General features: G+C 41.9%; 4 protein-coding genes across 6 annotated transcripts in view; all 4 read left to right on the top strand.

Moving 5' to 3' along the window:
• Window positions 1-9,831, top strand: part of LOC137614052 (collagen alpha-1(XV) chain-like) — a 36,551-nt gene extending 26,720 nt beyond the window's left edge. For all 3 annotated transcript variants that reach the window (XM_068343538.1, XM_068343539.1, XM_068343537.1), the window contains 29 exons: window positions 69-122; window positions 969-1,004; window positions 1,099-1,233; window positions 1,976-2,035; window positions 2,116-2,151; window positions 2,446-2,490; window positions 2,639-2,701; window positions 3,076-3,111; window positions 3,198-3,281; window positions 3,379-3,444; window positions 3,522-3,584; window positions 3,726-3,806; window positions 3,916-3,951; window positions 4,033-4,086; window positions 4,199-4,255; window positions 4,347-4,406; window positions 4,590-4,631; window positions 5,149-5,176; window positions 5,674-5,742; window positions 5,933-5,958; window positions 6,039-6,137; window positions 6,218-6,371; window positions 6,455-6,519; window positions 6,628-6,756; window positions 7,230-7,277; window positions 7,381-7,443; window positions 7,570-7,767; window positions 7,864-7,979; window positions 8,213-9,831. In XM_068343538.1, the coding sequence (XP_068199639.1) occupies window positions 69-122; window positions 969-1,004; window positions 1,099-1,233; window positions 1,976-2,035; window positions 2,116-2,151; window positions 2,446-2,490; window positions 2,639-2,701; window positions 3,076-3,111; window positions 3,198-3,281; window positions 3,379-3,444; window positions 3,522-3,584; window positions 3,726-3,806; window positions 3,916-3,951; window positions 4,033-4,086; window positions 4,199-4,255; window positions 4,347-4,406; window positions 4,590-4,631; window positions 5,149-5,176; window positions 5,674-5,742; window positions 5,933-5,958; window positions 6,039-6,137; window positions 6,218-6,371; window positions 6,455-6,519; window positions 6,628-6,756; window positions 7,230-7,277; window positions 7,381-7,443; window positions 7,570-7,767; window positions 7,864-7,979; window positions 8,213-8,414 (2,205 nt within the window). In that variant the 3' untranslated portion in view covers window positions 8,415-9,831. The remainder of the gene's footprint in view (window positions 1-68; window positions 123-968; window positions 1,005-1,098; window positions 1,234-1,975; window positions 2,036-2,115; window positions 2,152-2,445; window positions 2,491-2,638; window positions 2,702-3,075; window positions 3,112-3,197; window positions 3,282-3,378; window positions 3,445-3,521; window positions 3,585-3,725; window positions 3,807-3,915; window positions 3,952-4,032; window positions 4,087-4,198; window positions 4,256-4,346; window positions 4,407-4,589; window positions 4,632-5,148; window positions 5,177-5,673; window positions 5,743-5,932; window positions 5,959-6,038; window positions 6,138-6,217; window positions 6,372-6,454; window positions 6,520-6,627; window positions 6,757-7,229; window positions 7,278-7,380; window positions 7,444-7,569; window positions 7,768-7,863; window positions 7,980-8,212) is intronic.
• Window positions 9,832-10,382: 551 nt separating this feature from the next.
• Window positions 10,383-11,908, top strand: LOC137587876 (apolipoprotein D-like). The gene is made up of 5 exons (XM_068304550.1): window positions 10,383-10,391; window positions 10,453-10,596; window positions 11,184-11,305; window positions 11,386-11,474; window positions 11,546-11,908. Exons 1-5 carry the CDS (start codon window positions 10,383-10,385, stop codon window positions 11,779-11,781), a joined length of 600 nt encoding a protein of 199 aa, XP_068160651.1. The 3' UTR covers window positions 11,782-11,908.
• A 408-nt stretch (window positions 11,909-12,316) lies between these two features.
• Window positions 12,317-14,851, top strand: LOC137614054 (gamma-glutamyl hydrolase-like). Its single transcript, XM_068343546.1, has 9 exons — window positions 12,317-12,480; window positions 12,585-12,693; window positions 12,764-12,814; window positions 13,328-13,412; window positions 13,490-13,628; window positions 13,982-14,088; window positions 14,162-14,252; window positions 14,327-14,461; window positions 14,542-14,851. The coding sequence occupies exons 1-9, from the start codon at window positions 12,354-12,356 to the stop codon at window positions 14,658-14,660; spliced, it is 963 nt and encodes a 320-aa protein (XP_068199647.1). The 5' UTR covers window positions 12,317-12,353; the 3' UTR covers window positions 14,661-14,851.
• Window positions 14,852-15,210: 359 nt separating this feature from the next.
• LOC137614055 (gamma-glutamyl hydrolase-like) lies at window positions 15,211-17,463 on the top strand. The gene is made up of 9 exons (XM_068343547.1): window positions 15,211-15,575; window positions 15,809-15,908; window positions 15,989-16,039; window positions 16,352-16,436; window positions 16,514-16,655; window positions 16,762-16,868; window positions 16,965-17,055; window positions 17,128-17,262; window positions 17,345-17,463. The coding sequence occupies exons 1-9, from the start codon at window positions 15,494-15,496 to the stop codon at window positions 17,461-17,463; spliced, it is 912 nt and encodes a 303-aa protein (XP_068199648.1). The 5' UTR covers window positions 15,211-15,493.
• Window positions 17,464-18,169: the final 706 nt, after the last annotated feature.

Genomic DNA, 18,169 nt, shown 5'->3' with positions numbered 1-18,169 from the left:
TATTAGCTCCCTCCGGTATGGAGAAAGCAAACATGCGTCTGAAATGAAATGAGGTGTCACTCTTGCAGGGAGTTGATGGGAAAGATGGCGATCCAGGACAACCTGGGGCGAAAGGAGATGTGGTGAGACATTTTTCTCTTTCAAATCTCTTTTCTTTTCAGTTTAACTTCCATCAGTATTGTTAAAAAAGGCTCAGTTTGATGTTTCACATCTGAACAAAGAAGCTGAAAGCCAGAATCGAAGACGCCTCTTCTGCAAATTTAAAAAGAAGTTTGTGTGATTCTTCAGATTTTTTCCTTTTTTAACAGTCCTCTATTTTCTGACAACCTGTAATTTTGATATTTTTCCTTTCTGCTAATTAGTCTTCTCTTGTTTTCATGCTTTTGTAAGTTGTTTTTGAAGAGTGTGCTTTTAATTAATATTTTAATTACACAAAAATGTAGTAATTAAATCTGACTTTTCAGACACGGGCTTTGCCTCTCTTCTTCATCACCACACACCCTTTAAAATATATATTTTGCATTTATTCCTCTTCTGTTCAGTTATTAGTTTTATACTGCACTGGTTTCTTGCATGAATATTGCAATAAATAAAGTTTTAATATAAATGATTATTCATTTAGCATGAATCATCAGAAAGTGCTCCTACAACTGGCTGGAAACATTCCATTTTATTCAGTATGAGTTATTATAGCTCCTCATCTGAAGGTACAACCGACCAATCAGACATCTCCTGCCCATGTGACCACGCTGCCTCCCTTTGATTTCCCTTGAGCTGGCCTCTTAGCGCTCTGCTAGCAGAAACAATTACGCACAAGCTAAATCACCATGTAAGACAGACAGCCGAGCTGGTAGCGATGTGACCCCACGGGCTAATAAAGCTAAAGGGCTCCAGTGTAAACAAGTCTGATAGCTGCACAGGAAGGGGCTCACTGCTGCTCATGTGGGGTCGTTTTCTATGTTGAACAGGGACAACCGGGTCTAAATGGGCTGCCAGGACCAAAGGTAAGAACAACCACCATCCACAGCTCCTCACCTGTCATCCCCCCTCTCCCACCTGACTTTACCTGTTAATAATCAATACATCCCATCTCTCTAGGGAGATCAGGGTCCCCCAGGGTTTCCAGGCCTACCAGGCTCAGACGGTCCCAAAGGGCAACCTGGTCCCGAGGGTCCACCTGGCCCTGCTGGACCCCCAGGACCCCCTGGGAGGAGTTTTGCGTTGGACTTTGAGGTACCAGATGACTTAAATACGAGTGTAATCATGAGGAAAAAACAAAATGCTAATGAACATCTGTGCTATCATTTTTTCCTTTATGAACTTTTAGAGTTGGTGATATTCCCCTAGAGTTTTAATGTTTTTACTCATGCTTTAGTCAAACTTCTTTAAGCTGCATATGTAAAATGTGAAGCTAACTGACTTGGAGGTTTTTACAATCACAAACCTGTAAAGTCTTTGAGTAAAAATGGAAAAAAAAAGATATGAAAAGTCTGTCGGTCAAAAAGCATCACCAAAAGTTGTTTTCATTGCAAATCAACTGCATGAATGTCAATTTCATAGATAGATAGATAGATAGATAGATAGATAGATAGATAGACACTTTATTTATCCTGAGGGAAATTCCATTTTTATTGCAAAGATTTGATCAGAAAACATAAATCTTGCTAACATTATCGCTAAAACCTCCTGGATGCCCCAACTTGGTCCAACCAGTCATGTGTCATCGACACCAACTTGAAAACAGAACCCTCCTGCATGGTTACACCCATATTTTGACGTTCCTCATCAATCACATCTACATGTTACACCCGACATGTAAAACCTTTGGCAGCTGATGGAGAACAAATACCAGGCAATCAGGATTTTATTGCACAACCTATAAACAAATCATGTATTCAACAAGATATAGGTTTTATTAGAACAATACTGAGACAAGACTTTTTTAGACGTCACTGATTTCCTTTTGTGGATTTAGGACTTGGAAGGATCTGGGATGCTGGACGGGTTTGGAGCTGCTCTGCCCAGAGGCCCACAGGTACACCTGGAAAGAGTGTTAGAATGACCATTCAGACTTTCATGTCACCATAGTGACCTCGTCTACCTTTTGTTACTCAGGGTCCACCGGGAATCCCTGGACTCCCAGGACCAAAGGTAAGATATCTCCTTTAGCCAATATCACTACTGAAGTAATTGATTACAAGTTAAAGGTTATATCATGTCAGCAGCACATACAGTATCTTCAAAAGGGTCTGCACTGATTAGGAGTTCTATAGGTATGAGGAACGTCTTTGTGGCCAATTTTGTCTCTGTAACGAAAATATGCTGCTATTGTTCACAACTGGAGTTAGACATGTAGGACTTTGAGAAAGCAGGAAACCTAACCCTAACCACAGCAAAAACAAAAATATCATGTTCCCTTGAGTCATCTTTTTGTTTCCGTCATAGGGTGATGTTGGTCTGAACGGCCTCCCAGGAAAGCCGGGTCTGAAGGTGAGTCGTTTTGTTTAACCATCCACAATCGTTCGCTGGGTCTCTGTTAGGATCTGTAAAGCAAGAACACACAAATAGAACCCAATCAATCTGAGGACTGAGGTTTGACAAGAAGGATGACATCGGATGAATGATGGTTGTTCTGCAGGGTGAACCAGGTACCGCAGGAACACCAGGGTTTCCAGGACTGGATGGACTAGATGGGCTAAAGGTCAGACAGACTTACAATGCAAATATATCTGATGTGTGACAGCATGCAATTCCGTCTGAGCCGCGGTAACATAGTTTTCAGTCATCACACAAAAACGAACACACCCTGTTTGATGGAATGGAATACATTCATTCCAATACTTTCTCAAAAAGTTTCTTTCCCACGCTCGCAAGACGTACATATTGCAAAATCAAACTGGACTGTTTTTTTCAAAGTTCTCAGCAGGATAACGTTTAAATACCAAATTTATTGCATGATGAACCCAAACATACTGGCGGACAGAATCGCAATCTTCACCAACCAAGACATAAAAGAAAAAAAATAAATACATGAAAGGATTCCTGGTAACTTTTTCCTCAATGTGTCAACTTCAGGGCTCAAAGGGGACCAAAGGTGATCAGGGACAAAAGGTAAGGACTCCCAAATGTGGATAAGCTTTACATTAAAAGTTCTATGTTACTATTTCCTGGCTATAATGTCGAACGTGCTCTTTTAGGGAGAGTCTGGACAGGATGGGGTCAGTCTACCCGGCCCTCCAGGACCACCTGGACCACCGGGAAACATTATAAACCTCCAGGATGTGAGTATTACCTGGACAATAGAGACAAAACTAGAAGAAAAAGTTTAGACATTGAGGGCTTTATTTTTTTACACTGAGGTCACTTTTTTTTTCGTAGCTCCTCCTCAACAACACGGATGCCATCTTCAACCTCTCAGGGATTTTTGAAGCTCAGGGACCGGCTGTGAGTATCGGATCAAAAAACGTGACGGAACGGATCCATACGTTCTTTGCAAATTTTTATTTCCTAAATATTTGTAGGGACCGCAGGGACCGAAAGGTGAAGTTGGGTTGCCAGGAGTTCAAGGACCTCCAGGACTGAAAGTAAGAGGGTGTTATATCTGATACCCACAAGATCTATATATGATAAAACTAGATTATATGTAGTGGTGGTGGTGGCTGATGACTCTGCTGAGACTCATGAGGCAAAAGTCTTCAAGTCTTTTACGGGTTGTTGGCTTGCAGGGTGAAAGGGGGGAGCCAGGGTTCGCCATTGCATTAGATGGAACCATGTTGTCAGGCCCGGTGGGACCAAAGGGAGCCAAGGTTGTATTTGTGTTTTTTTGTACAAACAAAATTCAGATCAATACGTGTGTATTGATCTTTCTGACCACGGATGTTCTGAGCATCGATTTAAATGTTTCTTCATCTGCAGGGTGATAAAGGCGATAAAGGACCTGTTGGAATCCAAGTGAGCAAAATCATTAATCATCAAACACCAGTATCAGAATTTTTCCTCAGAATCCAAATTCTGACACTTTGTTCCAAACAGGGGCCCAGGGGACCACCAGGACCCAAAGGAGAATTTGGTTTTCCTGGAAGGCCTGTAAGAACTTGGTTGTACTCTTAAGTTTCTGTCAGTGGAATCTGAGGAGCCCGTAGTTTAAGGTCCGTTTTACTGTTCATACTGTCTAACTCAAATGCTTTTGGGTGATAAGGGTCATCTGGGCCCGATGGGACCAAAAGGAGAGAGGGGGGACTCCTTGGGCCGGCCGGTGAGATAATCCTGATTCAGAGCCATCGATCATACTGGTTAAATGCCAATATGATATTAACTTTTTACTTTTCTTCCACTGCTCATTTTAGGGTCCCCCTGGTCGTCCTGGGCCACCGGGCCGCCCAGGAATATATAGCTACCCCAGAGGGGTAAGTGCACACATACATTCACAAACTTTGTTTACGCTCCAATGCTCAATGCAGCAATGAATCAATTAAAGGGAGGCTGAGACTCTTTGGGGGATCCGGACGTTTTTTGTGACTAGTTATGCTGGATTTTTATGATTTGGTGGGCTTCCTATGCTCATGTCCTCTCTTCTGGGTTTTCTGAAGATGGTGTTCCCCATCCCTCCCAGACCCCACTGCAAGATGCCTGTAAGTGTTTGACGCTGACATAACACGTCTCTATTAAACAGTTACTAGTTTTTAAAAACCTCATCCAACCTGTATCTAAATTCCAAATCACATCTATAATAGATACAGAACTGTGCACTGACAATCTTAATCCCAAACACTTCCATTCTATCTGGTTTGCACAGTCTCCTTCCATTCTATCTATGTATGCAGATGACATGCATGTTTCTCTATCTAACACTGGTGCTAATGGGTGTTACAAGCTAACATTTTATCACTCAGGGTTGTTCCACTGCGGTTCTAAAATATTCCTGCATGCTGCATGCCCAGAATGGAAAGATGAAAGTTCAGTGCCAGAACAACGAGGTACTACTTAAACCAAGTCCGCAGAATGCCTGCTCGTCATTTAATTTATTACTAACAGATTTGATGCTGGATAACGGAACTTAACAACAATTCCATTCAGAGCTAATCTCTTTAAATCCTGTGAGATTTGTCATTGCTGCACAATGTTAATATTTGTATGTTATTATTCCAGCTCAATCCTGACGGAACCATCACATTTGGTAGGTTTGATTCTTTAATATCATGATGTCCATTTTTGTTGAAACATTTAAATTTATACTGAGTTAGTACAATAATCAGGCCAAAGAAAGATCAAAACATTTACACTATATAACTTTTTCCTTTTTTTTTTTTTTTTTTAGAAATCAATTCAAATTTTTGGAAATAATTAATCATTAGTATAACTTCGAGATTACAAAATCAAAATGGTATTAAAGCATTTCTTTATATGTATAGTCATTCTTTGAGATACAATAGTTTTTTTTTGTATAGATAAGACTTTCTATGTAGATGTCTAGTCATTATGTTGAGATACTAAACCACTATGTCAAGGTAGGAACAATTTGTTATTTTGAGATACTGCATCATTATTTTTTAGTGCTTCTCATTATGAGAACTCACAGGAGCTTTTGTCATCACTCTGACAGAAGTGGGTTTCCACACTGTGTCAGCGATTCAGAAAGAAGGGATGAAATTGCTGTTGTTTTCTGCGTTCTAGGTAACTGTCAGACAGGAGAAAAGGGGGAAAAGGGAGAGCGAGGTCTTCCTGGGATGCCGGCGCCACCAAGTGAGATAACAGCAGCTTCATGTTTAATAACTGAAAATGCATTTTAATGAGCGGATTTAAAGGTCTGATGTTATCGTTGAAAGGTTTTTTAAAAATTCTGTTAGGGAAGGGAAAAAAAGGACTGTCTTATGAATAAAGGACCTTAAGAATACTTTATTTCTGATGTATTTTCTCCCGTTTCCTGTTCCAGATACGTTCCTCTCCAGACTAGGCGGGGTAAGCGTCACACGCATTTTTATTTCACAAGTCTCGTCTTCATGTGGCGACCCAGGCGTTACCTGTCTGTGTGTCCACAGGAGTTTAGCGGCGACCAGGGCTATAAAGGACAAAAGGGAGACAAGGGGGAGGCTGGGTTGCCAGGGCGACCAGGCATCCCTGGAAGGCCGGGACTTGTGGTGGGTCCTGTTTCCATGGATACACCTGTGTGAAGTTCACCAGAAATTGCACTGACACTTTGATAAATGGTGCATTTCAGGGACCTAAAGGAGAGTCAGTGGTTGGTCCATCAGGACCCCCAGGGGTGCCAGGTTCGCCAGGTATCCCAGGCTACGGCAGACCAGGACCGGTCGGGCCCCCTGGGCCACCTGGTCCTCCAGGATCCCCTGTGTCTCCCTCAAGATATGGCTCAGGTACAATTACAGAAATAGCTCAGAGAAAAATTGTTTTCGTAGCCAATGACCTTCAATAAAGGTTCTGATTTTTGGCTTGGCAGCTTTGAGGATCTCTGGACCCCCAGGTCGTCCTGGGCCTCCTGGACCTCCTGGAAACACAGCATCAGTGAGTGGCACCATGTCTTCTGTTGAATTAAACATTATGAAGCCAAGTAATGCACAGGCACACGAAGAAGACTGCTCACCACAGTCTTCCTCCTTGTTTGTCATTCAGCTGAGGATGTTTTCGACCCGTGAGAGTATGATGCAACAGACTGCCAGGGATGCTGAAGGAACTCTGATGTACGTCACAGAAACAGGAAGTCTCTTCCTCAAGGTGCCCCAGGGTTGGAAAGAGATCCAGGTACTGACTTCACGTTAGTGTACCTTCTATTTCCAAGTCAACATCTTCGTTGTTGTTGTTGTGAGCGAACGTCATTGAGGCGTTGAATCTCACCGATCCTAACAAACGCTGTTTAGTCGTCGGTCCTCATTTTGAAACATTGCACATTAATGTCAGAACAGTTGTATTCCCTACCAGCAGCTATAAATCTGCCCCCTTTAAATGATCTGCATGTAGGTCATGGCTGAACCGATGTCGCAAATAAAACGGCGTAACAGCCATGTAATTGCTTTCCCGTTTATTGCCCGGACCTTTTCGTGCTTGGCGAAGCGTCGAGTTTTATGGTTAGTCTTTCAAGCAGGTTCTGTCGGCACCCACGTGTGTTTTATGCAACAAACAAACAGTTTTTAATGCTTCAGCACATTTAATATAAAATCAATTTAACACGGCGTGTTGAGTGTAACGTGGTTTTGATTGATGGCTTCTCTCCACAGCTGGGCAGCCTGATCTACCTCTCCAATAACATTATTCCACAAGATGAGGTACTTACTGCTTATTTTTATGGCTTGCTGCTGAGTGAAAATAACGCTTTTGTAGATTGTTGTACTGTGCATGCATTATTCATGAATTTAATATTTCATTTAGCCGCGAGTTGCATACCAGATGAGGGGAGACACGATGGAAAGGATACATTCAGTTAATGAAAGGGTGAGGAATATTGAATGTTTAATGTGGAAATGCTTTTATAAACACAGGTTTTCTAGATGCTTTATTTGATTTTACGGTTAAACAGAACTAATATCAACTAGAATCTGTTGCTTCTCGTCCCTCCAGCTCAACCTGGTGGCCTTGAACCAACCCCACTCTGGCGACATGATGGGGCTCAACATGGCCGACCGCATGTGCTACGAACAAGCCAAAGCGATGGGTTTGGCTCCGAACTACCGCGCCTTCATTTCCTCCCACAGGCAAGACCTGGTCCATGTGGTCTATCCTGGTTTCAGGGAAACTCTGCCAGTTACTAATCTCAGGGTGGGTCGTCGTCTTCTTCTCCTGTTACTGTAAAACACCAATCTTTATCTCTACAGACGAATTTCTGGCTACAGACACACATTTCTCTTGCTTTAGGGTGATGTGATGTTCAGGAACTGGCGATCAATTTTCAGTGGAGACGGAGGGCCAATCAGTGCCAGGATACCCATCTACTCCTTCGACGGGCGGGATGTTTTAGTCGACCCTTTCTGGTGAGTAATTCCTACTTTTCCTGTAATTTGTTTGCTGGCTTGTTTGATTTGTTTGAAGTTGGATTATGTCAAACTGGTTGAAAACTCGTTGGACGGGGCGGATGTGGGTCAGAAAAGAACCTGATAAACAAAGTGTTGGATAATTGTCTTCAACACAGCAACATTTTCTTTTCTTTCCAAGGAGATAACTCATAGAGAATAACTAAAAATCTTTTGTGTCCTCTGCTCCTCAGGCCCCAGAAGATTATCTGGCATGGCTCCACAAGCAGAGGACACCGGGTGGTGGACAAACACTGTGAGATGTGGCGAGCAGACGACATGTCCGTCACGGGCCAGTCATCGAGCCTGACTTCAGGTCTGCTCCTGGGCCAGCAGACACGGAGCTGTTCCAACCAGTACATCGTCCTTTGCATCGAAACCCACAAAACCCAGTAGCGCCCAGTCCTGTACCGAAATCGTTCAACACTTGGGGGGAAAAAACTGAGCGTCTGTCATAGAAAAGGGCATCATTTTCAGCACATCTCTGGCACCGGGTTTAGCAGTTTGAGGGCTGCATTTATGCAAAGTCTTGACAAACAAAGATTCATTCTGGGAATGCGAGTTACCGTGAAGCTAGGCTGTGGCGCTGGAAACATTTAATGGGTCACCTTCAATCCAGAAGATTTCCCCTTACGTTCAAACCTGACGGCACATAGTCTTCTTGTATTTACGTCTACGACAATGTGGTAATAATGATCTGTTAATGCTAAATCGATACGTGCAGCAGCTTTACCCGTGGACACCATCAACTAGGTGTGTTGAGGGCAAGATGTCTCTTTTTTTATTGCCTCTTTGTCGTTGAACAGACTGAAAATAGAGACTGAAAGGCCGCAAGAACCGGAAATGTGATGGTTATTATGATGATTTCCAAAGACTTTGGTGACGGCAGCATAAAGAGCTACTTTCACTCATTTGTTTACAGGTTGTCTCGGATAGTCTTCAGTTTTGAAGGAGCAGTTCACTCTAAAAAAAGCCAACATTAAACTAAAACAGCTGAATGCCAACATGAAACAACTCTGGACAGTTTGTACCTCCAGATCGCCAAGTGGTTTGAAGAGACGTTGATGACACCCAGATGTAAATACGTTCTTGTTCATCTCTTCTGACACTTGTACACCTTCATCAGATGGGGTGCATGCAAATATTTCTGACTGATGAAAGGGTAACCATGACGTCCAGCTATGCAGGCTGTGCAGGCTCGTTTTATGTTGGCGGGATTTTATTTTTTTTTAAGTCTTCTTCTAAGTGAACTGCTCCCTTAAAATGAATCACTACAGGTCTTTTAAAGGGTAACAACTTAGCTTTCAAGAATTGTGTCATCCAGCAGTGACCAGACAGCCAGTTTTGCCACCAAAGTAATTTTAAATGCACTGTATTTTATTTTGAAATTTTTTCTCGTTGAACATTTTCTATCTTTGGAGGTTTCTTTCGTGTCGTAGCTTCTCATTCTGGTGAGTTCATGTTTCTTAGCAGCTCTAACTCTCCGTAGACTATTTAATTTAAATTCATTGATTTATTTATACCGCCACAGCACATAACATGAAATCAGATGAATAAATTTAAGAATGTAATTTATCGTTTGTTGTTTGTCCAGTGTTGTTTCTTCTCACTTTTTCTGTCTTTGATGTTTTTTTGTGTGGATATTTGGAGAATGTTAAAGGTCCCAAAATAAAATTCGCATTAAGATAAAATTAAGTTCAGTATTTTCAAAGAAAAAAAAACTAGCAAAAGAAATTCTAAGGGAAAGAGTGAGAGCAGGTGTTTTTGTATGAATATTGGTGCTTTTTTAAAATAAAGTTTTCTCTTTTCATAACTTTTCAGACTGCACATTTCTTTCAGTCGTGTCCTTTTTGGTGCTCTGAATGCCTTCCTTTACTGTCTAAATGAAGGGCATGATATGTTTATTTTGTTTCCTCTAGTAGCTAAAAATACATTGATTATAGTCCTCATTTGATCAAAATAAATTTTCATTACATTTTCTATTCTGAAATTTTGTCATGATATGATAAATATGCTAATATGAATTTAACTAGGTTATGTTTTAGCAAATCTGAGTCATATTGGTTTGTTTTGCCGCCAATTGACTTTCGCAGAAACCCACAGGTGTATAAATGATTGCTTCTATCCACTGAGAGGAGATCCTGATTGGCTCATTAGAACTCATATAAGACCATTGTTCCCTTCACAAAGTCCACCTCTGTTGTTCCTGTGGAGTGATGACTGATATTTATTGATCTTCTTGTTTTGAAGACTCAGATTTGCACAGTAGGTTGAAGGTTTTGTAAACAGTGTCCAAGATAGCTTTTTAAACATTTTATCCTTCCAAAGGTCCTGTTTTTTTTCTTTCCCTCAGCTTTTATGACAATGGAAAAGGTAAAACAAGTAATGGAGTATTAGTGGAGCAGAAAATGTTTCCCAAAACACTCTTGTGTAGTTTTTAACCAATATTAAATACTCTACGTCTGACACCAAGGTCCTGTTGGTGCTCCTGCTGACCGCTGCAGCAGCTAATGCTCAGTCTTTCCACGCTGGTGGATGCCCAAAACCACCTGTGCAAGAGGATTTTAACATTACAAAGGTAAAAACACTGATGGAATGTTATTCAGAGCCATGGTGATGATGTGATTGCTTCTGTGCTTTTATAGTCAAACCTAATGGAATAGCTCAATTTAAAAGGTACATTCAGTTCCCATCTTCTCACCTCAATGCCGATAGAAGATTTTTTTTAGTCCGCCATCCATTTCTTTTGTGATAAGACAAAGAAAAGCCTCTGGCCTTACTTCAGGCGAGCTAAGATGGAGGTAAAGATCTAGTTAAAATGTCTTTATTGCTTGAGTTAACATAAACGCAGCGCTACACCAGATCGGCTTGTGCAGCTTCGTCTGTGGTAAACACTGAGGTATGATGGAATTGCTAGTTTTTATTGATTGTGTCTGGTGATTTATTTCATGTGGTAGCTTCTAAACTTCAGGTTGGATGAACATAATGCTCTTAGCTCGAAGCTACAGCTCGTCTTAAATGGGATGGAAATAATGTCTTTATCAGTCTGTTTGGGCAACCAGAAACTCTATTTTGTCAACTAAGAAACTTCCTTGGGTATTGAGGTGACTAATGTTTTGGGTGATTCCATTAATGTTCACGCCATCAATGCTTTCCTTCTCCCAGTATATGGGAACCTGGTATGAAATCGAGAAACTGCCAGCTTGGTTCGAGAGGGGACGATGTAACCAAGCTACGTACGAGCTTCAAGAGGACGAGACAGTCGGCGTTCTCAATGCGGAAATCCTGTAAGCCTTTTTTTTTTTTCCCTTTAATTACATGCATGACTTATTGACCTCCTTACATGCAAAATTCGCTCTTTTCACAGTCCAAATGGGAACATAAATTCAATCAAGGGCGTTGCAAAAGTGAAAAATGTGACACAACCTGCTATTCTGGGTGTCAGTTTTTTCATAGGTAAATATTTGAATTTAACTATTCTAGCTGAACCAAGAAGGACGTTTAAACTTGATTTAATCTGCGAACAGGTGCTGCAGACGCTCCGTACTGGGTTCTCGCCACCGACTACCAGTCGTATGCTCTGGTGTACTCCTGCAGCCACTACCTTGGCCTTTTCCACGTCGACTACGCCTGGATCCTGGCTCGTACGCGGGCGCTGCCTGAGGCCGTCGTCTGCCAGCTGCATGACAAGCTGAAGAACGCTGGTGTTGACATAAAGAACCTAACAGCCAGTAATCAGACCAGTTGTGATGAGCGGAAATAAGAACTGAATAGTGATCCGAGCTGCAGTGGAAAGTCAAGATGGAGACGGTTTTAATATGATTAGAATACTGAAGGCAGGGTTAATGTCTTTTAATGTCGACTTTTATTTACCAATAAAATTTAACCAACATGGATGTATGAGTGTATGAATGGGGGTGGGGTGAGGGGAAAATACACATGCCAGATGAGGCAAGAGGAAAATTTATATCCATTAAAACAATCATATATAATGATTTTTAGCTGCTTCCACAACCATTAGATTCCAGCCAAATGAAATTACTATTCTGTTCGCCATTATCACCTAAAATAAAACCCCCATATTCTTTCTTTCACTGCTGCTTTTTTTTTTTTTTAATCATATTCATTCATTTAAACCTTCATTGAGGTGAAATATCTGACATAAATTCCTCCCCTCGGGGTTAATCCCTCAGATTTACCAGATGATCTCTGTTCCCCCCCTGGTTTTCCCTCATACCCCGGATACGTGTTCATGTCTAACCGGCGGTCACGTGCTTTTATTCCTAGTGACGTACCCCGGAAGTGCAGTGGGCTCCTGCGCCAGGGAAGGGAAGGATGGCGACGCGCAGCTACTCCGCGTCCAAAAAAGCGCTTTTCTTCTGGTTTTGCGTCGTTTTCGCGTGTTTTCCGCTCCAGTCTTCAGCCAAGACCCGCAGCGCCTCCAACGACAGACCCGTCATCGGTGAGTTTTACCGTTTTTATATTTTTTTAAAATTTTTTTTAGTCGCACGTAAAGTCGAGCTAGCTAGCTAGCTAGCTTACTCATTTTGGTGTCCGCTGTTGAAGGGATTCTGGCGCAGGACGCGCGTCCGCCGCGGCCGAACCACACCCAGTACATCGCCGCCTCGTACGTGAAGTTCCTGGAGGCGGCAGGAGCCAGAGTCGCCCCCATCCTGTGAGTACCGTACCCGGCGCACCTGTTGCTGAGGCTCCCGTGATTTACCCCCATGATCCGTGTGGTGCAGGGTCAACCAGGGGCCGGACGCCTACCGGAAGCTGTTCAGCAGCGTGAACGGGTAACGTCTCCGATTTTATAACGATAGAAACCATAAAGTAGAACCCCCGAGTGTGTTAGTGCGGGATTTTCAAAATAAAACGCCAGTGTTTTATTTTCGTGATTTTCAAAATAAAACGCTCGCTTTAGTTTTCCGTGCTTGAAGCACAAATTAATATGCAGTAAACAAAACATGGTATCATTGAAGCCTTTCTACAAAGAAATAAGGTCATTGAAATGTTTATTTTGCACATACAGTTGGAGTTTTTATCATGTGGACTTTACCCTCTAACCCTGACCTGTTTACTGAAGCATATTAAGGAGATAAAGTCAAACATTATATATTTATGAGATGGTGAGGTTTTTGAATCTTGCAGAACTCCGTATAAACCTTTAGAGATTAGTTAATTATTTTTAGGTCATAAAATATTAAAAATGACTGGCAAACATTTTTTGGCTCGAGATAGGATTTCGTTGCGGTTTTTCCGTAATATTTTCCATTGGATCGTGACTTCCTGTGATGCATATTTAACAGCATCCTCTTCCCGGGCGGATCTGCTAACATCAGCTCATCTGGATACGCAACAGCTGCTAAAACCTTTTACAATCTGGCTGTGGAGGTAAAAAGGTGTGCAGATTACTTTAAGATGGTTGCGATGATGCTGGATTAATCCGCACGCTTTATGTGGCCTTTCAGGCAAACGACAGGGGCGACTATTTCCCCGTGTGGGGCACCTGTCTGGGATATCAAATGCTGACCCTTCTGACGAGCGGAGAGCGATTATTGTCGTCTACCAACACGAGTGCTGTGTCGTTGCCTCTGAACTTCACTGATGGTATGGTTCCGTCTTAACCCAGTGAGAACGAAGGCTTAAAGGAGAACAGCAGTAGCTACTGGAGACACTGGGACCTCCTGGTATCTCCTCTTTGTTCCTCTTTGGTGCTGGGAGGCACAGAAAAGTTCTGGCCAACCTTGTTCTTGCCTCCATTTCACCTGGTCTCACTTTCATTGCACCAAAGCAGGTGACACCGACTCAGTGCTGCCCAAAACAACTGGTTGACTCCTGAAGTTTAACTCCCTCAGTCTTCTACCGGGACAGTCTCGCGTTCCCTTTAACCCTCTTCAGCAGCATGTCTTATGAAGCGTGTTTCGAACATGTCGATCATGCGTTGTGTCAACTGTTTTCAGCTGTTAAAGACAGCCGGTTGTTCCGAGACTTCCCATCTGATCTCATGGACGACTTGGCCACCGAGCCCCTGACGGAAAACTCCCACAGGTGGAGTGTGACGTTGTCGGTACGTCAGGGCTTCAAAGGGCGGGGAACGTCACCCACGACGTTCTAACAGGGTGAACTGACCTCTGTTTCAGACTCACAAGAAAAATGAGGCACTCAACAAATTCTACAAAGTTCTCTCTACAAACACCGTTCAGGGCATAGAGTTTGTGTCCACGGTGGAAGGTACGTGATATGAATCACAGCCCGCTGATGCTGATTGGTTCTAAGAAGAACTTTCTATCCTGTCCCTCCTGCAGCCAATCATTACCCCATTTATGGGACAATATGGCACCCAGAGAAAAACGCATTTGAGTGGAATCGTCCTCACATGGTTCACACTCCTGCAGCAGTGAGGACCACCTTCTACACGGCCCAGTTCTTTGTCAGTGAAGGTACCAACAGAACTTTTTCTTTCCTTCATGGAACCATCAGCTGTTGGGTTTGAGATCTTTAAACGTTTCACGTCTTACAGCCAGGAAGAACTCGCACAGGTTTGAATCAGAGGAAGAGGAGAGCGACGCCCTGATCTACAACTACAACCCGACTTACAGTGGACCCAAAGGCTACTTTGTGCAAAAATACTATTTCTGATTGGTTCTAGTGTTTCAACCTCCGCCTGTTGATCAATCTGAGCAGGAAAGTAGAAATAAGGACATCTTTTCTTCTTTCATTTAACATTTTTAATTAATAAGCGTTCTGGGACCGGTTATCAAGGCTGGGCGATTGTGACCTTTTCATGGATTGCTCAATAAATAATTTTTGTGTCGTAACATAAGCAACTTCATTTCCTGATGTGTGGTTGGATATCAGTTCCCCTCCTCACTCCTCTTGTCAGATGACAAACCGGTAAGGAAAAAAATTCTGTCAAAGACTCGCCTAGTGGCTTGGATCCTGTCCAAAATGCCTGCAATCTGTTTTAAAAAAAATAAATTTTACGTAATCCAACAACAAAACAGGTGAAAGACTGCAAATCGTGACAGAAATAGTCAAATATAACTGCCAAAAGCGTTATGCACAAATTCTGAACTTATTTAAATGGACATTTAACTAAAGATTTTGCCCCAAGAGTTTTTTAAAATTAAATTTTAATCATTCATCGCCCGTGTTTACACATAAATTCTTGTCAACAGTGCCAGAATTAAGCTGATTCAAAAACAGCAGAAATTTTTTGTGATGGTCTTCTGAGATGTTAAAAAGAAGTAGAACATTTCTAAATGATTCCAGGAAACAATTCAATCTGAATTATCTTCTTTGCGCATTCCTTCATGAGTAATTTAAATGAAAGAATTTTAACCACTAATGGTCACATGGTTTTAGTATGAATGACGTAATCTCTTAAACTGACGGATGTTTTCCGGAAGTGGAGCAGCTATTTAAGCGTCGGTATCTTGGAGATCCTCACCCACCTCAGGTCCAGAGAAACGATGGCTTTCTTTTTGATTTACTCTATTTTTGCGCTTCTTCCACTCTTTTCTTCAGGCAGCACAAATGACAGAGTCATTATTGGTGAGTTTCTTTTTATTTGGACATTTATGCTGTGTTTATACTAGTTTAAAAGATTTTCAATCTCGAAATTGAATAAACGGTTATTTTGAGTTTATCACTAGGTTGTCATTACCATGTCACGGATATAAGCAGAAAAAAAAAACCCGGCAAGAAAATTAATGCTTTATTTTAAGAAGTGATGACATGCTTGTAGTTGCGTGTTTAATCTTGAGGCTACATTTTTATTTTTAAAGGTGTTCTGTCCCAAAATGTTAAAAATGAACAGGCCTCCTACATCGCCGCCTCATACGTTAAGTTCTTGGAGGCGGCAGGAGCCAGAGTTGCCCCCATCCTGTGAGTTACCTGTCTCACCTGGTGCTAAAACAACTTCTGTATTTACACCAGTGTTTGATCCACAACTTCTTTTTCTCCAGTCTTGACCAGTCAGACGACTACTACAGGAAACTGTTCCGCAGCATTAATGGGTAAAATGAGCCTTATTACTGTCAAAACGAAAGTCCTTTTGATTCAGCAGATCTTTGTGTTTTAAATGTAAAGATAAAAAGGAAAAAAATCTGGAAATTTTGAGAAATGGTTATAAACTTCTGATTTCCTCTTAATCTGAATGCAAAGCAAATTTCACTTCCTTAATCCTGCTGGCAAGAAAATAAACTAAGAAGCTGACACAGGAGGAAACATGGCAAACATTCCCATGTTTGCATGTTAAAGAGAATATGAAGCGTAGATTTATGTATTTTTCTCATTGGACTGGAACTTTGCTGCGTTTCTCTTTAAAGGGTCCTGTTTCCGGGTGGATCTTCCAGTATCTATACTTCTGCATATGCAAAGACTGGACGAATCTTTTACGATTTGGCTATTGAGGTACAGAATGTGTGTTGACTACTGTTAGCACATTGCGCTAATACGTATTTATCTCCAGGCTGTATGTGACGTTTCAGGCGAATGACAAGGGCGACTATTTCCCCGTGTTGGGTGTCTGTCTCGGATATCAGATGCTAACCTATTTCAGAACCGACCGTCAAAAATTATTAGCAAGAACCAACACCACTGCTGTGTCGCTGCCTCTGGACTTCACTGATGGTATGAAAGGCGGTGTTAGTCATTTCTCTCACAGAAGCACTTTAAAGACGTCATAAAACATGTTCGGAACATTTCGATAATTATGGGTACTGTGACCCCTTTCCAGCGGCTAATGACAGCCGGGTGTTCAGAGACTTCCCAGCTGATCTCATGGACGACTTGGCCAATGAGCCTCTGACGGAAAACTCGCACAAGTATAGCATGAAGACGTCGGTACGTCCTTCAGTTCTGATATGAGAACACATTCTCAATGAGCTCACTGTTTCGGCTTCACCGCAGTTTGGCTCTGAAAACTGACCTCTGTTTCAGACTCATGGGAAACACAGGTCTCTACGCCAGTTCTACAACATTCTCTCTACAAACACCGTTCAGGGCATAGAGTTTGTGTCCACAGTGGAAGGTACGTGATATTAGTCTCAGCCCACTGATGCTGATTGGTTCTAAGAAGAACCCTCTCCTGTCCCTCCTGCAGCCCATCATTACCCCATTTATGGGACAATATGGCACCCAGAGAAAAATGCATTTGAGTGGAATCGGGCTCACACGGTTCACACTCCTGCAGCAGTGAGGACCACCTTCTACATGGCCCAGTTCTTTGTCAGTGAAGGTACCAACAGAACTTTGTTTCCTTCCTTCATGGAACCATCAGCTGTTGGGTTTGAGATCTTGAAACGTTTGACGTCTTACAGCCAGGAAGAACTCGCACAGGTTTGAATCAGAGGAAGAGGAGAGCGACGCCCTGATCTACAACTACAACCCGACTTACAGTGGACCCAAAGGCTACTTTGTGCAAAAATACTATTTCTGATTGATCAACAGGTGGAGGTGAAAATGAATAGAACCAATCTGAGAGGGAAGTTAGAAGTGGGGACATTTTGTCTTCATTTATTTAGAATTTAAATGATTTTAGGAGCATTTTGGGACTGGATATCTAGGCTGGTCAAGACATTGTAAACTTTTATGTGACAAATTTTCATGGATTGCTCAAATAATTTGTGTTGTGATGGGGCGTTGGTTTAATTTTTTTTGTCATGGAACAAATAATTTTGTTTGCTGATGTGTGGTTGGATCTCTATTACAATCTTCATTCCACCTGTCAGAGGAGAAACCGACAAGTAACCAAGTTCTATGAAAGACTCAGTGTCTCAGATCCAAACTTTCTGTGACCTGTTGTTTTTCAATTAGGTTTTCTGTTATCCAACAAAGAAGCAGACACAGATAAAAGACTGAAGGCTGATAAAATATTTATTTTTATTCTAACATTTACCCTCATGCCACAGTCTGACATTTATCTCCTTCTATGCTTTGGATAACAAAGTTGAGCATCTCAAAAAAGTCCTCAACCACTGGCGAGAAAGTTTGATTTTGCCGTCGGCATTATAAAGTCCACTTTCGACTCAGTTGGGACAGCAACAGGAGAACAGAAATAGTCAAATGTAACTTCCAAAATGCTTTATGCACAAATAACACTCAGTAATACTGTTAGTTTTTTTCTTTTCGAGAATAAAATGATA

The sequence above is a fragment of the Antennarius striatus genome, chromosome 20, assembly GCF_040054535.1.
Source record: "Antennarius striatus isolate MH-2024 chromosome 20, ASM4005453v1, whole genome shotgun sequence".
NCBI lineage: Eukaryota > Metazoa > Chordata > Actinopteri > Lophiiformes > Antennariidae > Antennarius > Antennarius striatus.
Note: the sequence above shows the minus strand (reverse complement) of the source record. Positions and strands in the feature narration are given on the sequence as shown.